The following is a 22,892-nucleotide window of genomic DNA, read 5'->3' as shown; positions in this document are numbered from 1 at the left end:
TAATTCAATCAGTCGATGTTCCTAGGCTATGATACGAAGCTAGACAGCAGATGCCTCGGTCGTGGCTAAATGGCTCCAATTTAGCCAGAATGGTATGTCGATCGTTACCGGAGAAAGACATCATTAATCCTGTTGCCGATCTGTGAAGCGTGCATGATGGACTGTGGCATACTGATCTGTCTGAGATTAACCTGGACTGGGGGCTAATGGTAGTGAAGAGGAGTTTCGTGGGGGCATCCGAGTCGGCAAGTGCTACTAGTAGTCAAACATTATCGAAGCGGCGAATATGATACAGATCTATTTATACACTAGGTGCGACGCTCAAATATAGTATAGTACATGATTTTGGGGTATCACAAAATTAATGGCCTCCGAGCATATCTCCGAGGTATCGGGAAAGCTCCTGTACGGCAGAATCGGTTGCCTCATCTGTACCAGCAAGACCTTGTTGCAAAAGCTCAACCCAACGCTCAAAGGTTATCTCGTGCAATTTCTGACCGTTCAAGACTTGGTGCACGCGGGCCGCTTGCTCAGAAGCAACAGTCTCGTCTGAGGAAAGCGAGATGTTGCTTTCGATGACAGCTCCGTGCTTCAGGCGAAGGAAAGCGCGTGTCTAGCGAGTAAATGGTGAGCATATGTATGAAAGAGGTTTGTCTCTTTTGGCGAAGCTTACCGAAGGGGGAAGTGAGGACGGAAGAGGTGGACGCTCCCGGGGGTCGTCCTCGATGGGATATGTTGAGAAAGTGAATTGCGGAGTTTGTGTATATTTCCACTCCAATGACTGTTTGCGATTTTAGCCGTCGACTCTCCTTCCGCACGATAATTCTTCCACTTACCCGCAACTCATCAGCACCCTTCCTGATCTGCGGCTCCTGCTCCTCATGGGCTTCACCCACTGTACCCGACACCCAGTCATCACCAGCAAAAATCTCGGGCTCCAAAGCACGAGCGCGTCGCGCTCGCAGAAGAGCATCAGAGTGAACTCCATAAAGGCGCGCGAATTCCTCAATGACATTATCCATCACGGCCTGTATTGAGAAAAAGGAGTCGGCCACATCGCGCGAGACATTGCCGACGGGTGACCGAACACTATCCACGCCTCTCGCCTGAATGAGTCCGCGAGCCGGGGAGCGCAAGAATCGACCCAAATCGTGGATATTGGGCGAATCCAACAAACATGTACCGTGGTGTAAAGCTCGGTGGCGGGTGAGCTTGAAGGCAGACCCGGAGACTTTGCGCGTAGGTGGCTCATTAGGATCTTTTTGTAGCTCTTCCCCTGGGGTCATGACGATATCGTGTCGTACATTGACGCTGGTGTTGACGGCTCCAACGCGATGCAACGCGCGAACCACCATCTCCGCATGCTTATCCCGGGTAAAAGATGTTCGAGGTGAAATCACGCTGTAGTTGAGATTCCCTTCATCATGAAAGACGGCTCCGCCACCGGAACGTCGACGAACAAAAACGGCGGCATCGTCCTGGGGTATATTTTCATTTTCGGGCCGGCGATCATTGTGTAGGGCGCGGAGATCGGTCTCCAGCCAGGGGTTCTGATTGCGACCGATCACAACACATGGTCGGTTGATATAGAGGAAGAGGATACTGGAGTCGGCCGGGGCATTCTCTAGTAGGAAGTGCTCAATCGATAGATTGACGTAAGGGTCTGTCGATAGTGACTGATAGATCTGGTGGCGCGAGGATGGGCGACTAGCGAGCTCGGCGAAGCGATTGATGGGGTAGGACGAGTTATAGCGGACCCATTGGGATCTGGCGTGGAGCCGGGCGAAAGCGCAGGACCTGACCAGCATTTGAGGAGCTGGAAGGGTGGGAGTGTCTATCAATATCAAATAACAAACAAAGTCAACCTGGGGCAGGCGGAAGGAAGCAACTGCGGAGCCGATACTCGGGGGCGCTAGTCCCAAAGAGTCAACCATGAGTCGATTTTCTTGCCAGCAGCAATCACCCGGGACGATTTTTTGCTTTTGGCCTGCAGCTCTGAGTCAATTGCTTTGGAGCATTTCGCATTTCGACTCTCTCCGGTCCTCTTCTCTCCCTATTTTCTCACCCTCATTCATCTCCCATCCGCCTTCAATCCAATTCATCCGCCATTATGTCGTCGTGGGGTGAACACTTCCGAGTCACCACGTATGATTACCCCTCCACAATCGACTCTCGTCCTCGTTCGCTGACCCTCGCCCAGCTATGGTGAATCGCACTGCCGATCAGTCGGCTGCATTGTTGATGGTGTTCCTCCTGGCATGCAACTAACCGAGGATGATATCCAGCCTCAAATGACCCGCCGTCGTCCCGGCCAGAGTGCCCTGACTACCCCGCGGAATGAGAAGGACCGAGTCGAGATTCAATCCGGTACGGAGTTTGGAGTCACATTGGGTACACCCATTGGAATGCTGGTCCGTAATGAGGACCAGCGCCCCAAGGACTACGGTGGCAGCACAATGGACCTCTACCCTCGTCCCAGCCATGCCGACTTCACCTACCTCGAGAAGTATGGTGTCAAGGCCAGCAGCGGTGGCGGCCGTAGCAGTGCCCGTGAGACCATTGGTAAGCTACTTATCATTATGTCGACCCAGTGATAGCCACATCGAACTAACACCATCGACAGGGCGTGTCGCCGCTGGCGCCATCGCCGAGAAGTACCTGAAGCTGTCGCACGGCGTTGAGATCGTCTGCTTCGTCTCCTCCGTCGGCAACGAGTACCTTTACCCTCCCACCCCCGAACACCCCACAGCCTCCACCAACCCCGAATACCTCAAGCTCCTCGACACCATCACACGCGAAAAGGTCGATGAGTTCGCACCCGTCCGGTGCCCCGATACCGCTGCCTCCGAGCGCATGACCAAGGTGATCGAGCAGTATCGCGACAACCACGACAGCATCGGCGGAACCGTGACCTGCGTGATCCGCAACGTCCCCGTCGGCCTGGGCGAGCCCTGCTTCGACAAGCTGGAGGCTAAGCTCGGCCACGCCATGCTCAGCATCCCCGCCACCAAGGGTTTCGAAATCGGCTCCGGCTTCGGCGGCTGCGAGGTTCCCGGCTCCATCCACAACGACCCTTTCACCACCGAGACCTCCGCCGACGGCACCCAGCGCCTGACCACCAAGACCAACAACTCTGGCGGTATCCAGGGCGGTATCTCCAACGGCGCCGCCATCTACTTCCGCGTCGCCTTCAAGCCTCCTGCCACCATCGGCCAGGCCCAGACTACCGCCACCTACGACTTTGGTGAGGGTACCCTCGAGGCCAAGGGTCGTCACGACCCCTGCGTCGTTCCCCGTGCCGTCCCTATCGTGGAGGCTATGTCTTCGCTCGTTATTATGGATGCCCTCATGGCTCAGTATGCTCGTGAGAGCGCCAAGAATCTCCTTCCCCCGCTGCCTTCTACCCTGCCCACCAAGCCGGCTACTGCTCCCAACGGTGCTTAGATGTGCATGTGATGGGATGTGATGGTTTGGATTTCCAAATAAAAGCAGAAGTCTGTCATGGACTATGAGAAGTTACATAGATATCATTTTTGACGAGTTTTCGGCTTTCGTTTCGTTTCGTTTCCCCTACCCCCTTGCCTTTTCCTACTGTCGCAATTTTCACACTTTCGGATACATGTTTGGTCCTGAAGTATTCTCATTTCGGAGTTTGATATATCCTGTATAGCCGCCAGTTGGGCTGAAAACAAAATTATTGAATGGGAATGCATGAGCAATGAATCAATGAATACCTTTTTATTCGAGAAGCAGCACGACGCCCTTTATCCTTTCTAAGAAGCCCTAGAAACAACTAGTACATAAGACCGTTCTACTGCATTGTGAATTTAGAACCAGAGAATTCATTTTATACTCGAATCGTATCTAGAAAAGCGCCAACAACCCCAGCACTCCACACAGGAGCCCAGGCCCAAGCCCAGGCCCAGGAACGGCAGCCCTCGAAAGGCAAGCCTGAGCATGAACAGGCCAATCAAAACACCATAGGCTATGTAGCCATACAACACTGCACAAAGAGCATACCACAAGGTACCAATCCATTTGTACACAAAGACGATCGTCATCCATAACCATAAGAGCATCTTGTACAATCATTCCGAAAAGGAAACAGTCATCAGGGAATCATCGCACGCTGAGAAAAGTCAAAGTCAAAGATACAAGAGAAGTGAAAAAAAAGAGGAACGGAACGAAAAGAAACGAAATGAAGAACTCGGAGACAAGCGAAGACGAACACCAAGAAGTTGACTTGATTGAAGAATAAATCCGCAGAGGCCGAGTCGAGTCAAACTGAGGATAAGATACTTCCGGGTCAATTCACTTCATCTACCGACTAATAATCCGCGTGCCAGCACTAGCACTCCGACTAACAGAGCGCTCGGAGATATTGTCGCTAGCATTACCATTCACAACGCGAAGTTTCTCGCGCGGAACGGTATATGTCATCTGAACATTGCGATCCTCGGCCGCACCTTCAACATCCCAGTCCTCGTCACAGGTATCGTCGTTACCGAGATACCCCGGAGCACCGACGTAGAGATCATCGCGAGTGGAGCGCGGACCAGCAAAGTGTCCATCCGACATTCGTTTCTTCGCATTCCAATCTCTAGCGCCCTGCTTGCGGCGGAAGAGTTCTGCTGATGCACTAACGGTGCGACGGGGGGGTACTTGTTCCGTTAGCACCGCCGGACTGGGGATTTGACACTATGACTGTGCTTCGGCGGTCGACGCCAGACGCTATGGGTGCGGATTCGTCTTCTTCTAGGCTGGTTGTTCCGCGGCGGGTGATTGTCAGCGCTCGACGGACTGTTTGGAGCATCCAGTCTGAAGTGCGAGGTTTGAATGCCGGGCCCAGTTTGGAGGGAGATGATTCGACGGGGGTTATGGGGGTGTCGAGAGTGTCGTTGAGGAGGGATTCGTTTTCTGCTTGGCGGTGGGAGAATGTGCTTTGGGCTGTTGAGTAGGAGTCTGCTGAGTAGGACTTTTCAGATTGTGCGGTCATTCCGTCGGCGTCGCTGTTTGTCGTTTCCCTGCTGTGCGTTGAAGCTGCTGTGATGGAGTGTCCGCCACTGCTTGCCCAGCTTAGAGGGCGGTCCACGACGACTCCTCTTGCCTGGTTCACCTGGCCGGTGGGTTTGGCTGATGAGAAGGAGAAGTTTGATGAGTCTGATAGATTCGTGGAGGTCCGGTCGCTCTTTGATGCATCGTCGACGGATGCGCCGTCCTTGCGTCGGGTATAGAACGGACCTAAGCCGACGCCGAAGATGGTGCTGCGCGGAGTAGCGAAGGGTGTATCGGAGAATGGGTCGTCGGGGTCATGTATCTTCGGCCTCTCCTGAGCAGGGATCGTTGACATCAATCGTTCTCGGAAAATGGCCTCGTCTTCTTCCCGTTCGTCGATGGGATGGATATCACTGGCGGCTTCGCTTCGACGGCGTGCCCACCCGGACATTCTGTTGTTGCTATAAGGCCGCTGTTGACCGACTATCGGGCGGTTGTTCTTTGTTGGACTGGAATCCATAAGCAAACCAGTCTGCTCTGCAGTAGCGTCGGTTTGATCTCGCGGCTTCCAAGAAGGCTTTGATCTGAGGCTTTCATTTCCTGACCACGAGTATGCAACACCACTGTCGTGTCTCTCGCTCATTTGGGAACTGCGAATACTGCTCGCTTGGTTGGGATCATCGCGGCCCCAGAAATGAGCTCTTTCGGCTCCCAGGGCGAGTTCGCGGAGTTGCGAGTCTCGTTGCCCTTTGACTCGACGTTTGCGGTCATATTTCCAAGCACAGAGTGCGATCAGGAGAATTATGGGGATCCCTATTCCCAACCCGACCCCCAAGCCAGCTTTCTGGCCGGAGGAGAGACCGCCGCCGTGGGATTTCGAGCTCACTGGTGAAGCTGATGAAGCTGTTTGGGAGGTAGAGGGGTTTGAGTAGGATTTCACCCAGCTGCTTGAAGTAACGTTGTAAAGGTAGATTTGAGAGTTGTGTTGCGATGAGGTTGCACGCTTGGAGGATTGTTTTGGAATACTGTATCCTCCGGCGATCATAAGAACATTGCCGGGAAGTAAAGCTGCAGAGTGTCCAAACAACCCGGCTCCATCAGCAATGCCCAGCTCTTCGGAAGTAGTAGTTGAAGACGGGATCTTCCAAGTCCATTCGTTGGAGCCGCCATATCCCGCCCCAAGCTCGAGAACGGCGAATTGTGGCTCGGCTGGTGTAGATGTATCTCCAACCCAACCTCCAATCACGTAAATCTTGTTCTCATCTTCAGATAGTACAGCGGCATGACCAGATCGCGGCTCCACGATAGCAGTATCGCGAATCGCGAGCTCGGTTCGTAGCTTATTTTCCGTATTCACGTCCACAAAACTCCAGCTCTCCTGGGGAACGGAGAAAATGGCCAGTTGAGACATGTTGAGAAAGGCCTGTCGAGTATGTCCACCAATGAACAGAAAGTCTCGCTGAACATCCGTCGGCGAAAACGAAGGCGCCAGCGGAACAACCGCCATGCCCGCTTCGGGTACGGGGGGAGCTCGATCTCCAGTAATGGCGGCCTCATATTCCTTGCTTCCTTTAGACTTTGGCGCCAGGGTTACCATCGTTTGGGAGTAGTTTGCAGCCGATATCCAGGTTTCATCCGTACTGTTTGAGAATGGACACATCCCACCAAATGAGTACATCGAAGTGTCGCTGTTATTGCTCGTCGCGAATGCAAATCCGGCGGCCAGGTAGTTCGGCTGTGTCTTTATGTCGTCCGGGCTTATGGATATCTGATCCCAGGTTCCATTGCCAATGGAGCTGCCAGTGTCGGGTTTGAACCGCCATAATGATCTTTGATCTGAACTATGACAGTCTCCAGTATAGACGGTAATGGTTCCCCGGTCGTCGATGGCGGGGACAAAGGCCGAATTTTGTTCCGTGCTTTGGAAGGGGGTCTGTTCGAGCAAGGTACTGAAGGATGGACTGGTCGTATCGACATCCGAGATGTTGAGGGAGAGGAACTGCGTCTTGCCCGCATCGGAGTCGGGGCGTAAGATATAGGCAAGCGAGTCATTGTGCTGCGGGGATAGGAATATCGACGATGGAGTATATGGGATAGCAGTAGCGGAATCGAGGAGAGCTAGTAAGAGAACGGTGGCCAGTGGCCTGCACTTGACACGTCGACGTTCCATCACGCCTGGGAATCTGAGACACAATCTATCAAGGGGAAGAATGCATTCCAGGATCGGCGATCATGGTGCCACGCGGTTGACAGGGTAAAAAGGGGATGGATTGCAGCTCGGGGTTGGTATAGCTTGAAGCTCTCTCAAGTCGAGGGGATTTCTTTTTCCCTTCAAGAGTAGAAGGCAGCCGAAAGGAAAGGGCGAGAAGCAGGACCAGGTGTGATCGGCCGAAGTTCAGAAGTCCGCAGTCCGAGGTGGATGTAAACACTAACACTAACACTAAGGCTCACACTGTAGGCCTCGACCTTCGATGGCGTGTGGAGTCACCAATCACCCGCGCTGGCTGCCTATTTCCAAGGAAATTATATTACTTTAATTTATTATTGGCTAGCGGGCTACAAATGTGGGAGAACAAAATAGATTGCCGAGTGGCCGATCTGCATCTCAGCACCAAATGGTTGGTGAGATCATCTGGTTGTCCCAGCAACGCCTCACAACAGTGGCGCCGCCACGCAATCACCCTCCCACAGGACTGCGAGAAACTGCGAGGGGGCTAGAAGGGGGCTGGATGATGGAGGGAGTCGGGGAATATCACTGTTACATGATCAAGACGCACAGACTGACCGACAAAGCGTTGACATTTGAATGAGATTTTCAATCTGGATATTGATCCCTGGTGGGTCTGGTTACAGGATCTATATCTCTTACGGTTAGAACCCTGCACTGACGTTGATTTCAATGAATTCAAGTTCAAGTTTAAATTAAACGGTGGCAGCGTCGCTTCGGCTTATCGTCAACATGCCCGGTGTTGCACAGAGAGACTGATGGAGAGAGCGGTTCCTTCCAAGGTTCTCGCAGAGAATAGATTGAATGACGGTAAGAGAATCCACTATTTCCTCCGTATCTGGTGCAACCCACTGCTATGACTGAGAGGTAGATTTTGCTTCGGATGACTTGAGAGGATGTCGCCCATTCCGACCCCAAACGAGCATGGCATTTCAACAGTGAAGCTTCCTGTTCTCTTGTCAAGGTAGCATCTGAAATGTCTCCAAGTTGATTTGCGATAGATGCCTTTCCTAGGAATTGTATCTTAGCGAGTACTTTGGTATAGGACCTACCCCTCTTGGAACCTGGTGACCTTGGCAACAACATGAATCTCACTAGGCCCGCCAAGATAGAGACTTCCGGTATCGTCCACCTCCATGTAATAGCTACTGTATGTTCTTTTTTAAAAAAAGAAATGGACTTGAACTATTCTGGATCCCAGCCTGGCGACAATTGATTTGTATCTAGAATGGTATCCACTGCTACGCGTTCGTTGTTGGGACGTACTAGTAGTATATTGTTCAGTCGGCACTGGCACGGGTTGGATGTCCCTTTCTGCTTAGTATTTATTCACTCTTCGTAGCTCTGGGACTTAAAAGGGGAACAGTGTCTTGACAAATGCCGAGCTCTGAATTCATACTAGATGGTTAATGTCACGATACTTTGTACATACTCAGACTGATAGTTATCATGCTGTGGTAGTCATGAGCTATCCACCAATTACTGAAAGCTCTGACTCATATTGGACTGTTTAAACTAACTATTTAAGACTCAAGAGTCGAAAATATCATCCGATGCCTCAAGCTGCTGGGCTTGGTGGGTCCGTGAGGGGTAAGTGCGATGGCTTGACCAGCAAACAGTGGAAACCTCCGCAGGAGAGGGGCTGCCACTTTCTAACCTCGGCGGAGAGGTCGCGGGAAATATTCAGAATGATCGTTCAACAACCTCCTTGATCGACACCGTCGAAATCGTTTTCGCGTTCAAAGTGCAATGGCTGCAGTACCATCTCCTGGGAATCGGCAAATACCCCGGAGTCGTTCAAGGGTGGTATGTCAGCGATGCCATGCACGTAAAGTCAAATGTAACCTGATTCTGCACCTCCGCGATGGAGGAATCTGCACAAACTGCGAGAAGCGCGCCGAGATCTGCCGCAAAAGAGAACAGCCGAAGCCATCAAAGCCCCGGCGTCACCGACCATCCCAAGTCCCTGTGACGTCTGGCCTCTCGTCGCAGGACAGTGTGGGGACAACCTCGCCATCACCCTCTTTAATCCAGGATGGGGAAGTTTCCCGATTTCCCGAACAGATTCCAGGCTCTGCCCCTCCAGTTCATTCGTCGCCGGCCACTTCGGACAACCAAGGTTATATAGGAGAGTTCTCAGTGCTATCTACCCAAGGCCCCCTTTCTTGCGAAACCCCAGCTGTAGTTGGGGTTCTATCTAAATCGATCGAGGCACAAATACAAATATCGACGGGAGCTGATCAATTACCCCCCAAATCAATGACGGAAGCTCTGAGCTCCTTGTATTTCAAATATCTGTATCATCGAATTCCGGTGGTGGACCATCAAGACGTTGCTTCTGTCTGCTCGTCGACTCTTCTGCAGCAATCTCTCTGCTTAGCTGGCTCTGTCCTCCGTCACCCAAAATCAACAAAAAGCCTTGTGGAAAGTGAAAGGTTCTATGCAAGAGCCAAGGCTCTTTTCTACTCGAATCATGAGCATGATCCACTTACCATACTCAAATCCGTATGTCTACTAACTCTATGGACTGTCACACCCCCGGCTGTTGTGACAATTGATTCTGGCTGGAGCTGGCTTGGACTCGCCATTCGTTTCGCGTTTCAGATCGGACTTCATAAAGAGTCAACATACTCACAGAGATCCTCACCGGGCTGTGCTCGCCGCATAGCCTGGTTTCTATATGCACAAGACAAACTGCATACAATTTGTTTCGGACGACCTCAAATGATTCAGTCACAAGACTTTGATCTACTCCCACCTTCGGTGACCGACTTCGAGAATCCCGAAGATGGACAAGCTCTTCAGTTTGTTCTTTACACAAAGTTGATGACTATATTGGCACAGATGTTGCCTCTCCAACAGCGTGATCCGACGGCAAATTTCGAAAAGGCCTTAGCCATTCTCTCGGACCTCAAAGATTGGGTTGGGGATATGACCTTACACCTTCATATCTTTGATAACTCAGGGAGACTGATATACGACCGTGCTCTCTATGAGATTCTCACTTGGTATTTTACTTGCGTTATATCCTTTTTTCATGTGCATGGCAGATTCTTTCACCCTTCGGTCATATCCACAATATCCCTCGTGGCGTCTTCTTGTATTATTCGCCTATACCAAGAAATGGACTACCGAGATGACATCAATTACCTCATGCCTATCAACAATTGGTCCATGATGGTAGCCTCTCTTCCACAATTGAGCAGTCTACGCCATGAAAGCAATACAGTCACAATCGCAGACCACGATCCAGGCGTTGACCCTCTATCCCTCGAAGAACTAGATATTCTTCTCGAGATCATGGCAGAGAGAACAATAAAGTTCCCCGGCGCAGGAGCTGTTCTTGAAAAGATAAGAAGATTCAGAACCGAGATCATATCTCACGGTGCCTCCTCCAATACTTTATTTGGGCTACACGAGCCCAGCAAATATCCCTGGTCGTCAAATGAGAGAGCTTATGCGACCATACCAAGAATTCACGAATTGTTCCCATTTCAAAAGGAAATAAGTCCGAGGATGGATTTACTCTACACGATGGAAGCGGATGAGTTTCCGAGCGGACTTTTCGAGAATTTTACCGACTGGTCCATTGAGAACTTTTTTAATCTGGACGATTTCAACCCCTGTCCCTAAATTCCACCAAATCGTTCGAATTCAATTTCACGTCTCTGAGAGACAAGAAGAGTCTGGGCTGATACTCGAAAACCTATCTACTATTCAATTCGTCAAGGATGAGTGGTTAAGTTACGATTCTCTTCTGAAACAACTTATCGAGCCAAAAGCGTGCAAACGTCAACTCAAAGAGGCAAATAGCAAAACTGAATCAAACTCACAACATCGACTTCGTTGGCTCAGGAATTGCTTTGATGAACTTCAAGCGAGGGTACTCGTAAGCCTTGGTCATCATCTCCTCCTTGGCACCATACCATCTCAGCGTGATCGACATTTTCCCCCCTCCCGCCGGAGACGGCAACCAATTATTTCTCCATTCCTTTGGCGGTGCAATATCTGCAGGCTGCAACAAAATACAGAACTCGCCATCTTTGTCGTTCTCACTCAGCGCAGTTCCGTCAGGGAATGTCATGTTGTCTCGGTCACCAAGACAATACCGATTGATAGTATTGGGAACAAGATATTGCTCAGCATCATATGCGGTCAAACTCCAGAATCCCGTCTTAACTAGAACCGGCTTACGAGAAAATCGTAGCAAGACTGCCTCGTCAGGTTGGAGCTTCAAAGCGCGTGAGAGTGAGGGGTAGATGGCCTGATCGCTTGTCAGGGCCAAGTAACCCCGCTTGGCAATTGAATACCTGGCCGCATAGTGCGAACCAAAGTTCCCGAGGTATTCAGGATACGCTGAACTCCAGCCATTTCCGTGGTCGAGGCTACCGCCAGCTGCATCGAGATCAGCCTGGGCTTTCTTTTCAGCGGTATCATACACATGTGAGATATCGGCGCTGTTGGCACAATCAAAGACACCGTTCTCCATGCCGCTTTGCTTCAGGGCGAGGGAAATCCAATTTCTATCCCCCAGTATCGGAGACAGATTATGCGGTGCTAGCTTTGCAGTCAAGCGCATGACGGCTTCGGCGATAGAGACTTTTTCAGAGGCACTGTTTTCAGGAGCTGTGAAGATAGATAGCTGAAAGGGAGGCGCGATAGGCTCAGCTCGTGGAATACAAACGAGTTGCGTCTGATTCTGATATCTATTCACGAGGGTTTGATCTGAGATTGACTGATCCGTCGCGAAGCGCGCGATGGATATGCCATAGGGGGTGGGGAGATTGGCGCATCCCTCATAGTCTCCTCCCGTTGGTGAACCAATGTGAAGACCAAAGTCTGTATCAGAAAAGCGGATTAACCACTTTCCTGGGCGATGACCCTGAAGGCTACTAATATTGGCAATATTATTACCGTACCTAGTAAAGGGTCATCAGTAAGCTAGAGCCGTTGCAAGATTTAAGAGATACGAACATGTCATAGAATGAATAGCACCAATAGCGTTCTTCGATCCTAGGTATTTCAATCTGTAGATCATGCGACGAGAGATCCATGAAGATAGTTGTATAAAGCGTATCCGAATTAGGTCGGATTACTTGGTGATCTTTAGATGTTGAAAGCCGTCGGCCATGGTTCAGCTTGTTTGTAGTGGGATTTGGCATTCGAGCTACAAACTTTCCGTACTCTAGGAGAGGATAGCCATACTTAATATTGTCAGTCATCAACACCACCTTATATTTGTCTAACTTTTGGATGTCTTTACCATGTAGGCGAAATCCAGCGCCAACTGCTTATCCTTGGGGTCGTAGACTGTAGAGTCAGACATTTTGCTTTGACTTAAGTCGTGGAATTGTTCAAGAGGAAAATATCAATTTCTTTGAAAAAGCTTGAAGTATACACCTGGGCAGCAACCTTGAAATCTGATACCCACTGCCAGGCAATATTTAATGCCATGAGAGACTATATATTGCGTTGGCCATCTGCCAATCGCTATGTGAACGCCGAGTACTTTCTATCTTCCTTGCCGAGATTTTCGGCAGGCTTACAGCTACCGAGCCAGAACTATCCAGTTTAAGTTTTGATAATGGGGTAGAAAATGCGGGGGAGGTCTTGCAAGCTTCCGCTTCGGTAGGGGCGCTTCTTGTACGACAACCGAGCTTGCCGAGATGCGACATGAAAAAGTCCGGGGATGACATATTTGTTCACTTTCCGCCCCCAGTCAAGGGAAGATCTTCACATCATTCCCAAAAGGCAATTCAGAGTCCGCAATATGAAGACAAGTAATCCCGACACCGAAAAAGCAATGACCGAACACCTTGAGAAGGCCATTCTGGCACCGCACGAGTCCGATGGAGATGAACTTGCGCCTTCCGAGGAAAAGAATATTGTTCGCAAAATTGATCGTCGTTTGATCACAGCACTTGGTCTCATGTTCGCGGTGTCTTTGATGGACCGAACTAACCTTGCTTCTGCAAATATTGCTGGGATGTCCAAGGAGCTCGAACTGGATCAAGGGTTTCGCTATGTAGGTGACCATTCGATAACATGGGAATTGAAAAGCAAGCTAAAGTTAAAAAGTCACTGAGCATCATCATGTTCTTTGTTCCGCATGTTATGTGTCAATGGCCCAGTGCCATCCTTGTGCAGAAGTTAGGTCCGCGTATCTTTCTACCGGGTGCTGTTCTCCTATGGGGAATCATAATGCTCTGCTTTGGCTTCGTAAAGAACTGGAAGCAGCTTGTTGCTCTTCGGGTCCTTGTTGGCATTTTTGAGGCTGGATTGCTCCCTGGAACAATTCTTCTCCTGCAAATGTGGTATCGCCGTTGTTAGTCTTCTTTGATTTGAATCTTCGCATCACTACTGATACATCGCAGATGACGTGCATAAACGATACGCATCTTTCTATTTGATTAGCTTGGCAGGATCTTCCTTTTCAGGTGTCCTTGCCTACGGATTCATGCAGATGAATGGTGTCGGAGGTCTGTCGGGGTGGAGGTATATCTTTATCTGGGAGGGGGTACTAACGTGTTTGATTGGGGTAATTGGCGCGCTATTGATTGTCGACTTCCCCCAGAAGGCACAGAATAGTTGGAGGTTTCTTAGTCCCCAAGAAATTAAACACATCATTCGAATCCTCGAAAGCGACCGACCGGACGTCAAAGAAGAGCCCTTCAGTTGGCGCAGCTTTTTGACGCCAGCACTGGATCTAAAGATTTGGGGCTATTGCTTCATTTTCTAGTAAGTTATGAATCGGGGGTTATTAAAACCATGTGTACTAACTGCCTCCAAGTGCCAACACTGTGATCGCGTATGCGATCGCCTTTTTCTTGCCAATTATTTTGAATAGAGAAATGGGATTCGATGTCGGTATATCACAAGTGCTAAGCACTCCGCCTTACCTGTTTGCTGCTGCATTCATGTTTTTCGAGGGCTGGTTGGGTGATAAGTATCGCTCCCGGGGTCCTTTGATTATATGGAACTGCCTACAGAGCATTTGCGGCTTGTGTCTTATGGCCTGGACTAAATCATCAGGGATCCAGTATTTTGGTGTTTTTCTTGTCACTGCAGCTTCACAAAGTTCGCTCCCATGTGTGATGGCATGGCAGGCGAACAATGTCTGTGGGCAGTGGAAGCGATCTTTTTCAAGCGCCAGTATGGTGATATTTGGAGGCACAGGCGGCATTACTGGCGCATTGGTCTTTAGATCTCAGGATGCTCCAAAATACCTCCCTGGTATATATGCTTGTCTAACGTGAGTTTCAAACATTTCCCCGATTGTTCTCGCTAACAAAATATTCCCAGTTGTTGCGTTTTTACTATGTTACTAGTGGGAGGGCTGTCTGTACAACTCAAGAGGCTAAATAAGAAAGCTTCTCAAGAAGAAAAGGCTCTCGAAGGAGTACCGGGATTCCAATATACTCTATAGGGAGAATTGGATCAAATAGCTGTTAGCCCCCACATAATGCGACTCTTTCGTATCGATCTTAGTGCATTAAATTCCAATAACACTTACAGTCATTCTCGAAATCGCCTTGACCAATACACACACACTGAGAAATTCTTTACTGGCCCCACCGCCTAGGCCCTTAGCGCGGACCCTTGATTCAGGAAGCTATTAGCTTGGCGGCAAGCCATTCTTACTTCAGGGCGAATCACCGCGCATTGACCTGGGAAATGTGGCATATATCATCTCGCTTAAGCTCGCTGGCGTACCCCCTCCAATTCATACGAGTAGAGCACTCGAGTTGAGGCTGATAAAAAGCCCTCCACCCCGGTTCTAGAGAATGACACTATATTAATCGATAGCACAGATCGAGTATCGTATTCGCTTAGAGTTGTCGCCTCAAGATGAGAGGCGCTGGTATACTATCTGCTTCAGTCCTGCTGTGCGGTGCTACGTTCGCCCAACTAGCAAGGCAACCCGAGCCCGCCGTTCATTACCCTGATCAACACCGACATACACTAGAAACTTCCGCGGATGATACAAGCTCCCAGTCCGATTTCCGTGGCTTCCAACTATGGAGCGAAACTCACAAATTTGACGCCAAAACGCTAGCAAAACTCAGCCCAGCATGTAGGGCATCCATGACAGAGAGGATTCAATGTCACAAGAAGACGCGATCATTGGGGCGGCGATTTGGGCGTCGAGAGTGGGGTCTGGGTCTGAGGAATGACACACTCGGCGATCTTGTCTGTGACAGCGGCTGCGGGGAGTCCATCGCCGCATATTTTGAGGGCGTCGAGCGCGATTGCACAACGTTAGAGGAAAGGCTCCTTATTCCGGCCAAGCGGGGTGGGCAGTTGTGGGCAGGGTGGAACGAGACCTGTCTTAGAGATGAGAAGACAGAGAAATATTGTGGTGGTAGGATCTTTTTTCTTCATCCACCTCGATTGGTATAGGCGTAGTGCTCACTTACATTATGATTGCAGATGTTATCGACGACTTCACAACCTCTCCCACCCATGGAATGCTGGTTGAAGAAATTTGCTCCTTCTGCAACGTGCAACGGCACCAAATGATGCAAAAGTCCCCATACTCCCTCTACGACAGAAATTACAAATTGAAACTTGAACACATCAACTACGTCTGCAACCTCAACCACCCAACAGCCATGCCGAAGCTCATTGTTTCTGAAAGCCCACATGTAGAGCGGACCTCGTACTTCGGGACCCCGCACTGCGCGAGCAGTCTTTCATACACTACTTCAGCGGGCGATACATGCAACAGCATCGCGACCCAGTTCAAGGTTGCCTCGGCACTTGTCAAAGGGATGAATTGGCAGCCTATCGACTGTTTCTCTATTCCTGAAGGTACGAGGGTGTGTATCCCGTTTAGATGTAAGACATATACCCTGAAGGAAGGAGATACGTGCGACTCGATTGAGAGGGAGTTGGACTTGGAACCGTGGTTGGTACTCCCAGCGATTCGGGAGTATAACCGTTGGGTGAATGAGGACTGTTCGAATCTGCATGAGGCTAGTGACGCTCTTTTCGGGCATGTTATCTGTGTTGGCCCGACGGGTAACTCGGTCCTGGACGCGTAAAGCTTGTTTCTGGGGAGACACAATACCAAAGATGAAATGCCATACTTCAAGATGTAATACAAGATATACTATTATATAATCATCTTCAACTCAGCGTGAGCCCGCTCAATGAATGATCTGAGTTAAGGCCTTGGCAGCGTGCTTAGACAAGAGATAGGTCTCACTGGCACTGGGAGTATATTTTGGTCAAGGCAATTTCGAAAATGTCTGTGGTATACTAGTACTAGCCCTTTTGAATATCTTTGTCTGGTACTACTGGTAGCAAACAAGTCACTATTGATAGTATATATTCAAATTAAGAGCCAAGAATTTCCTAAATTCTGTCCCGTGGTCCGCTTCTGAGGATTTTCAATATTTTGTCTCCTAGGATTTATGTCACATTGAAGCCCATGATTCCCTTTTGCCTTCGAAATGCTTTCTTAGAGTCTGGCCCAGGGAGTAGTGGAAGTTTTCGCATTCTCTTGATAGATTTCGCTAGGTCCCTCCTCATGACTCCAAACTAGTTTGAACCTTAAGCTGTTCATACTCTAGTGATGCTACCGATACTACCGAGAATGCCGAGTTTACCGAAAGACTTCATGACGTGCTGTTTCCCAAAATCAACAAGGAGATGCCGAGAAATCAGTGATCAGGAGACGCCGGTCATCTAAAGGATATAAATCCTCATTCATCTACTAGTTTCTGGGGTTGTCCAATCTTATTGAGAGTCATTTATATCCTACCAATCGATCTACTCTGTCTTCAACATGGCGATCGAATCCTCTGAGCCCGAGGTTCTATGGCGCCCATCGCAGCGCCAAGGCAAAATAGCCATGGACGAATACCGTCATCATGTCAATGAAAAATTCGGAAAAAACATAAGGGATACAAAAGCTCTCCATGAGTGGTCTATCGAGGAGCCGAACAATTTCTGGATTGATATATATTCCTATTTGGACCTTACGCCTCCCCTTCCTTCAACCACCAAGATCGCCTACGATGAAAACCTGCCTTTAAGCTCCATCCCCGAGTTTTTTGCAGGACATGAGATCAACTACGCGGAGAATGCAATTTATTCAAATGCCAACCCGGGTGCTCTCGCCTTGATTGGAATTCGGGAAGGCCAGGATATTTACGGAAGCGAGGCAGACCTTGTGACTTGGAGAGACTTCCGTGAAAGGATTAGAAAGACTGTTAGTGCACTGAAGAATAGTGGTATCAATCGAGGAGATCGAGTTGCGGCTATCGTGGCGACATCGCCATGGGCTATTGTTTTGTTTCATGCTGCTGCATCGATGGGGGCTATTTTCACATCTATAAGTCCCGAACTTGGGGCTGAAGGATGTATTACGAGATTGAAACAGATCACACCAAGTATTCTCTTCTTCGATAGCCACTCTATCTATCGAGGCAAAGCAGTCTCTACCGTGCCGAAGATTCAGAGGGTTGTTGCTGAACTTCAACCTCAGCTTCAAGTATACATTGTACCAATAACGGTGGACTATGAAGGAGAGTTCGCAAGCCTGAGTTCATTTTTCGAAAAATCAAGCCCCTCGGACAAATTAACTTTTGAAAGAGTCCCTTTCAACTATCCTTTGATGATATGCTATTCCTCTGGCACAACTGGAGCCCCGAAATGCATAGTCCACCAGCACGGAATTGTTCTGCAGTCCAAGAAAATCTCGGTCCTCCACAACTGCTTGACTTCAAACGATACGGTCATACAGTATACTAGCACGTCGTGGGTTGCCTTCTACGGCATGTGTGGCCACTTGACAGCCGGTTCAACACTTGTTGTTTATAATGGAAGCCCCTTGTTCCCGGATGCGACACAAATGCTTCGCATATGCGATAGATTTAAGCTCACATTCATGGGGGTTTCTCCTCGCTTGCTCTTGGAGATAGAAGCTTCTGGCGCGGTCCCCAAACGCGATTTCGACCTCTCGAATCTCAAGACTGCCCATACCACCGGTGCACCTCTATCTTATGAGCAGTACAAGTGGTTCTATAGCTCATTCCCTCCAGATGTCCAGATATGCAATATTGCAGGTGGCACTGAGACGGGTACACATGTCATCGCGATGGATCCATCGGGCCCCCTTCATGCGGGCGAAATGCAAGTTCTCGGTCTTGGAACAGATGTGGATATCGTCGACCCAGAGAGTGGCCATTCCATCGCAGATACAGGCGAGGCTGGAGAAATGATAATGAGAAAGCCGTTTCCCAGTATGCCATGCTTTTTCTGGGGTGATGCCGGTGGCAAATTATACAAAGCGGCATACTTTGAGCGCTTTTCGAGTATCGACGTTTGGGCACAGCATGACTGGCTGAGGAGGAATCCAACAACTGGAGGTTATGTCATGCATGGACGAAGTGATGCTGTTCTAAGTAAGTCAAGATTTCACAGATTTTCTGAAAGCCACGGGCTGATAGTCATAGATCCTTCCGGAATACGATTCGGTAGCGGTGAAATATACGCCATTGTTGAAGCACCGCCATTCACGGACTATTTCAGCAACTGCCTTTGTGTTGGTCGTCGTAGATCAAATGACACGGACGAACAGGTATTCCTATTTTTACTCATGAAGCCTGGGCGCTTTTTAACTCGAACCTTCCGCGATGAAATTAAAACCGCAATTCGAAATGGGTTGTCACCAAGGCATGTACCCAAATTTGTGATGTCAGTGCCTGATATACCCATGACTATCAACGGGAAACGAGTGGAAATAGCCGTGAAGCAAATCATCAGTGGCCAAGACGTAAAGGTCAGTGCTACGGTGCAAAATCCTGAGGCATTGGAAGGGTTCAAACGGTTCCGAGTCATAGAAAGTGTGGACGAGGAAAGAGCTCGTATTTAATCATTTGGAAGCGCCTCATGCTTATTTCGAACGAATAAATATCTGCATCCAAAAATCGCTACAACAAACCTTGCTTAACTTTTTTTCGAGTCTAATTCAGAAAAAAGCGAGAACGATTGAGATAGAATGTGCTTTCAGAATACCGGTGTTCTTAGAAAACGCCATTCGGACAAGGCCTTTGTCCTTTGGATATGATACAGGTTTGGTGATATTTGTACAAGGTACCTCATGTCCTATTGATGGGACATTCAGGATATCCGGGGTTGCCATTTGCGATTGTCTTTCTCCTTCGCGAGGCTGGGAATTGTCAACTTGCAGAAAGATGCGTCGTTCCAAAATTCGACGCGATTGGGCAGGATTTTTGCCGCAATAATAGTAGTGGGTAGACCCGTTTTTGAGATAGAGCATTTCCAGGCTGGCTCATCTCTAATTTTGCGGGTAATTCGAGGTTGGATGCTTGTGTTTGATGAAAACGCCTCTTCAAATCACAGCAATTTCTGCCTGTAAGGGTCAGACGACTGAGGGCATTCGTAATGCGTGTATCTCGGAGACCAAGTCGGTAGTGGTGGCTTGGCGAACATATACTTGTTCATGAACCAGGTCTGCAAAGTTGCAATATTAGTACTGGAGATCCAGTAGATCAGGAGCGCGGTCGGCATTTCATAGAAAAATGTTGAAGCTCCGACATTCACCGCCAAGACCTGCATGAATATGCGCAACCCGCTCCAGAAAGTATTTTGGAGCATCTGTAATTTCGGCATATCTGCTAGCTCCTTGCGTGATGTTGAATGCCATCCGTTGCGGATATTGAGTATTATCGAAGCTGAGAGAAGCATAGGTAAAGCGCCCGTCGGGTCACCTGCCAACAGGTCCGGAAACCACAAGGCACCTTCGGTCGCGAATGTCGGTTCGACAGCCAAATGCAAATGCTCAGCGCCATCGGTTTCAGAGGACGTTAACGAGAGCAGCCATGGGACTAATCCATTTGTGTTCCCACACATCCCGCGCACACTTTCCATCAAGCTAATCCAGACCGGGATCTGAATCAGACTGGCAAAGCGAGAGAATGATGAAACACTCCATTTCTTTCGTAAGTCTTGGTGTCTGAGCTTGATCAACATTGCGATCTGGGATTTTTTGAGGCCATCTTTTTTCCCTATCTCCGTTTGATATTTCGCCCAGCTGTTTGCTAGCGGTGCAATTTCGGCTTCTCGGCGCGCATTGATTTTTGTATAGACATGAAGTGGTAGACCAACACATGTTCTTACAATCAGTGCTGTGAGAGGAATTGATGCGACCCAGGGAAGGTGGGAGAGGGAGTGAACGCCATGGAGGAAGCTTGCGGAGCAGTCTAGAGATATCGTTGATACTGCGGGTGGGCTTGGAGGGATGGAAATGTCGAATCTGCGAGGGCAATGGCGATGACCAAGTCTGTGGCCTCGAGGACTTCGAGGACCGCAATGCCCGTGAGCAAATGGAATTCATTGTGAGGTGGGATAAAGACAAGTTGAAGTTGAAGTGACTGCCAAAGCTCCGCGGAAGTCAAAGCGGGTCTCATCACATGATCGCGTATGTAAGTTACGCTGGAGGCAACACGTCAACTGATGCGGCGGGACCCAAGGGCGTTTGTTGACTTCTCCAACTTCTCTTCTCCTATGGTGCTATGCGCATTCCTTGGTGACACCTGAGATCATGGCCTTCCTGTCAAACGCCATTCTCGTTATTTTCGTTTTAGGCGTCACTGCGATCTTCCTGCCGCGACTCTCGGGGAGTGTGCTTGGCCTCGTCTTCCGCGGTATAGGCTGGCTGATTCGTCGACGAACCCGTTCTCGCCGTGAATATGTGATCGCGCGGGCGCGATCTGAGGAGGAAGAGCAACGGGCACCACGCCCAAAGGCCTCGTCTAACTCTCTGGCTCGGAGCCAAGCCGAGGACGAGGACTGGGAGAAGGTAGATAGCTCTGGCCCCGGTGGGGTTAACACTACGAGCAGCAGCGATAGCGAAGCAAGTGGGGATGACGAGTGGGATGGTATTGTCGGTTTCTTTCATCCATTTTGGTACGGCCGGCCTGTTTTTTAACCTTTTTTTCCCTGACCTCCTTGCTTACCTTACCACCTTTGTAGTAATGCGGGAGGAGGCGGCGAACGAGTGCTTTGGGAGGCAGTGCGCGCAACACAAAGGCGCTGGCCCAAGGCGATCTGCGCGATCTACACTGGAGACCATGAGGTGAACAAGGCGACTATGTTGGAACGGGTTGAGAATCGATTTAACATCCACTTGCATAACCCCACGGTTGTGCTACTCTACTTGACAACACGCAAGTATGTTGTTGCCAGCTCATATCCATATATGACACTACTGGGTCAGTCTCTGGGCTCCCTGGTAGTCGCCTACGATGCGTTTACCCTCCTTGTTCCCGATGTGTTCGTCGATACCATGGGCTACGCTTTTACCCTCGCGATGTGCAAGTGGCTCTTTCCCGGGGTACCCACTGGCGCCTACGTGCACTATCCTACAATTTCGACCGACATGCTTGCCTCGCTAGACGACAAAACGGGCGTCCAGGGTATCAACTCCGGCGCCGGCAAGGGTCTGAAGGGCGCCGTCAAGCGCCGATACTGGCAGCTGTTTGCACAGCTTTACGGCTGGGTTGGCCGACACATCGATGTTGTGATGTGCAACTCTTCCTGGACAGCTGCCCATATCCGCACCATCTGGGGAAAAGACAAGGCCACTACCACGGGTGAGGGAACCCCCTCATCACCAGCAGTTGTCTTCCCCCCGACTGCCGTCACGGAACTACAATCGACAATCAAAGTCGACACCGAAAGTGAGAAAACGCGCCAACCCGTACTCCTCTACATCGCACAGTTCCGGCCAGAAAAAAAATCACCCGCTGGTTCTGCGCTCGTTTGCGAGCTTTCTTCAAGAGCGCAAGAAAAACCCCGCTTACGCAAATATCCCCCCCACCACGCCTGGTTCTGATCGGCTCGGTCCGCCACGCCAGCCCCGACGAAACCCACATCTACAACCTCCGCCTTTTAGCCCACGAACTCCGCATCCGCGACCAGACTACTTTCCTCTGTGACGCGAGCTGGCCTGCCGTACTCTCACACCTTAGCACCGCTTCCGTTGGTGTGAATGGCATGTGGAACGAGCACTTCGGCATCTGTGTTGTCGAGTACCAAGCCGCTGGTTTGATCTGCGTCACACACGACTCCGGTGGTCCACGTGAGGACATCGTAATTGACCTGGGCGACGGAGCGACGGGTTTTCGCGCCGAGACAGAAGAGCAGTTCGCTGCTGCTTTTGAGGCGGCGCTCGCGCTTCCGGAGGCGGAGAAGGTTGCTATGAGGCAACGGGCTCGGCGCTCAGCACTTCGGTTTACGGAAGAGGAGTTTTCGCAGAAGTGGCTTACTCAGGTCACTAAGCTTGTCAAGGCGACACGCTAGTCAATGATGCTGGAGATTGTCATTTTTACTGCCTTTAGAAGAAATACCTAGGCTACGCTTATCGCTCGTTATCTACTGTTGCTTATTATAAGTACCGGTCCTGTAAATAGCCTGTTCGAGCCTCGTTGGTTTCGGCGTTTCTAGGTTTAATTCTACGGTCTCCGAGATTTATTATACGCCGCTGCTGGTGACATACTAGTAAATTGCTCGGATAAAACTTGAAGCAGCGCCCCGTATCATGGGCGATTCGTGTGAACACACACTATATCACCACCCCGTGGCCCACAACCTTGGAATCTGTGTCATTGCAATCGAGGGGAGTACGAGAATTTCATTT

At 49.9% G+C, this 22,892-nt stretch overlaps 11 protein-coding genes across 11 annotated transcripts; 7 read left to right on the top strand and 4 right to left on the bottom strand.

Moving 5' to 3' along the window:
- Positions 1-361: 361 nt before the first annotated feature.
- On the bottom strand, positions 362-1,832 carry N7481_011086 (putative lipoate--protein ligase; the record flags this gene model as incomplete). The annotated part of the gene is made up of 3 exons (XM_057270305.1): positions 362-613; positions 674-781; positions 837-1,832. Coding segments are annotated over 3 exons (1,356 nt in total), but the record flags the coding sequence as incomplete, so codon positions are not given.
- A 278-nt stretch (positions 1,833-2,110) lies between these two features.
- On the top strand, positions 2,111-3,444 carry N7481_011085 (bifunctional chorismate synthase/riboflavin reductase [NAD(P)H] ARO2; the record flags this gene model as incomplete). Its single annotated transcript, XM_057270304.1, has 3 exons — positions 2,111-2,145; positions 2,201-2,562; positions 2,624-3,444. The coding sequence occupies 3 exons, from the start codon at positions 2,111-2,113 to the stop codon at positions 3,442-3,444; spliced, it is 1,218 nt and encodes a 405-aa protein (XP_057117478.1).
- An 876-nt stretch (positions 3,445-4,320) lies between these two features.
- Positions 4,321-7,165, bottom strand: N7481_011084 (uncharacterized protein; the record flags this gene model as incomplete). Its single annotated transcript, XM_057270303.1, is given in 2 exon segments — positions 4,321-4,628; positions 4,645-7,165. The coding sequence occupies 2 exon segments, from the start codon at positions 7,163-7,165 to the stop codon at positions 4,321-4,323; spliced, it is 2,829 nt and encodes a 942-aa protein (XP_057117477.1).
- Positions 7,166-8,775: 1,610 nt separating this feature from the next.
- Positions 8,776-9,071, top strand: N7481_011083 (uncharacterized protein; the record flags this gene model as incomplete). Its single annotated transcript, XM_057270302.1, has 2 exons — positions 8,776-8,812; positions 8,857-9,071. 2 exons carry the CDS (start codon positions 8,776-8,778, stop codon positions 9,069-9,071), a joined length of 252 nt encoding a protein of 83 aa, XP_057117476.1.
- Positions 9,072-9,481: 410 nt separating this feature from the next.
- On the top strand, positions 9,482-10,855 carry N7481_011082 (fungal specific transcription factor domain-containing protein; the record flags this gene model as incomplete). The annotated part of the gene is made up of 1 exon (XM_057270301.1): positions 9,482-10,855. One exon carries the CDS (start codon positions 9,482-9,484, stop codon positions 10,853-10,855), a length of 1,374 nt encoding a protein of 457 aa, XP_057117475.1.
- Positions 10,856-11,051: 196 nt separating this feature from the next.
- On the bottom strand, positions 11,052-12,548 carry N7481_011081 (uncharacterized protein; the record flags this gene model as incomplete). Its single annotated transcript, XM_057270300.1, has 3 exons — positions 11,052-12,141; positions 12,197-12,426; positions 12,486-12,548. The coding sequence occupies 3 exons, from the start codon at positions 12,546-12,548 to the stop codon at positions 11,052-11,054; spliced, it is 1,383 nt and encodes a 460-aa protein (XP_057117474.1).
- Positions 12,549-12,992: 444 nt separating this feature from the next.
- On the top strand, positions 12,993-14,648 carry N7481_011080 (uncharacterized protein; the record flags this gene model as incomplete). The annotated part of the gene is made up of 5 exons (XM_057270299.1): positions 12,993-13,247; positions 13,301-13,547; positions 13,597-13,960; positions 14,013-14,474; positions 14,525-14,648. 5 exons carry the CDS (start codon positions 12,993-12,995, stop codon positions 14,646-14,648), a joined length of 1,452 nt encoding a protein of 483 aa, XP_057117473.1.
- Positions 14,649-15,070: 422 nt separating this feature from the next.
- N7481_011079 (LysM peptidoglycan-binding domain-containing protein) lies at positions 15,071-16,266 on the top strand (the record flags this gene model as incomplete). The annotated part of the gene is made up of 2 exons (XM_057270298.1): positions 15,071-15,584; positions 15,623-16,266. The coding sequence occupies 2 exons, from the start codon at positions 15,071-15,073 to the stop codon at positions 16,264-16,266; spliced, it is 1,158 nt and encodes a 385-aa protein (XP_057117472.1).
- Positions 16,267-17,012: 746 nt separating this feature from the next.
- N7481_011078 (acetoacetate-CoA ligase) lies at positions 17,013-19,103 on the top strand (the record flags this gene model as incomplete). The annotated part of the gene is made up of 2 exons (XM_057270297.1): positions 17,013-18,633; positions 18,685-19,103. The coding sequence occupies 2 exons, from the start codon at positions 17,013-17,015 to the stop codon at positions 19,101-19,103; spliced, it is 2,040 nt and encodes a 679-aa protein (XP_057117471.1).
- A 485-nt stretch (positions 19,104-19,588) lies between these two features.
- Positions 19,589-20,224, bottom strand: N7481_011077 (putative mitochondrial export translocase Oxa2; the record flags this gene model as incomplete). The annotated part of the gene is made up of 1 exon (XM_057270296.1): positions 19,589-20,224. One exon carries the CDS (start codon positions 20,222-20,224, stop codon positions 19,589-19,591), a length of 636 nt encoding a protein of 211 aa, XP_057117470.1.
- A 571-nt stretch (positions 20,225-20,795) lies between these two features.
- N7481_011076 (alpha-1,2-mannosyltransferase ALG11) lies at positions 20,796-22,555 on the top strand (the record flags this gene model as incomplete). Its single annotated transcript, XM_057270295.1, has 3 exons — positions 20,796-21,160; positions 21,227-21,933; positions 21,975-22,555. 3 exons carry the CDS (start codon positions 20,796-20,798, stop codon positions 22,553-22,555), a joined length of 1,653 nt encoding a protein of 550 aa, XP_057117469.1.
- Positions 22,556-22,892: the final 337 nt, after the last annotated feature.

Source organism: Penicillium waksmanii (genome assembly GCF_028829765.1).
Source record: "Penicillium waksmanii strain IBT 27052 chromosome Unknown utg000009l:1.0-4314994.0:1.0-4318279.0, whole genome shotgun sequence".
Taxonomy (NCBI): Eukaryota; Fungi; Ascomycota; class Eurotiomycetes; order Eurotiales; family Aspergillaceae; genus Penicillium; species Penicillium waksmanii.
The sequence above is the reverse complement of the archived record's forward strand: the minus strand, read 5'-3'. Positions and strand labels throughout refer to the sequence as shown.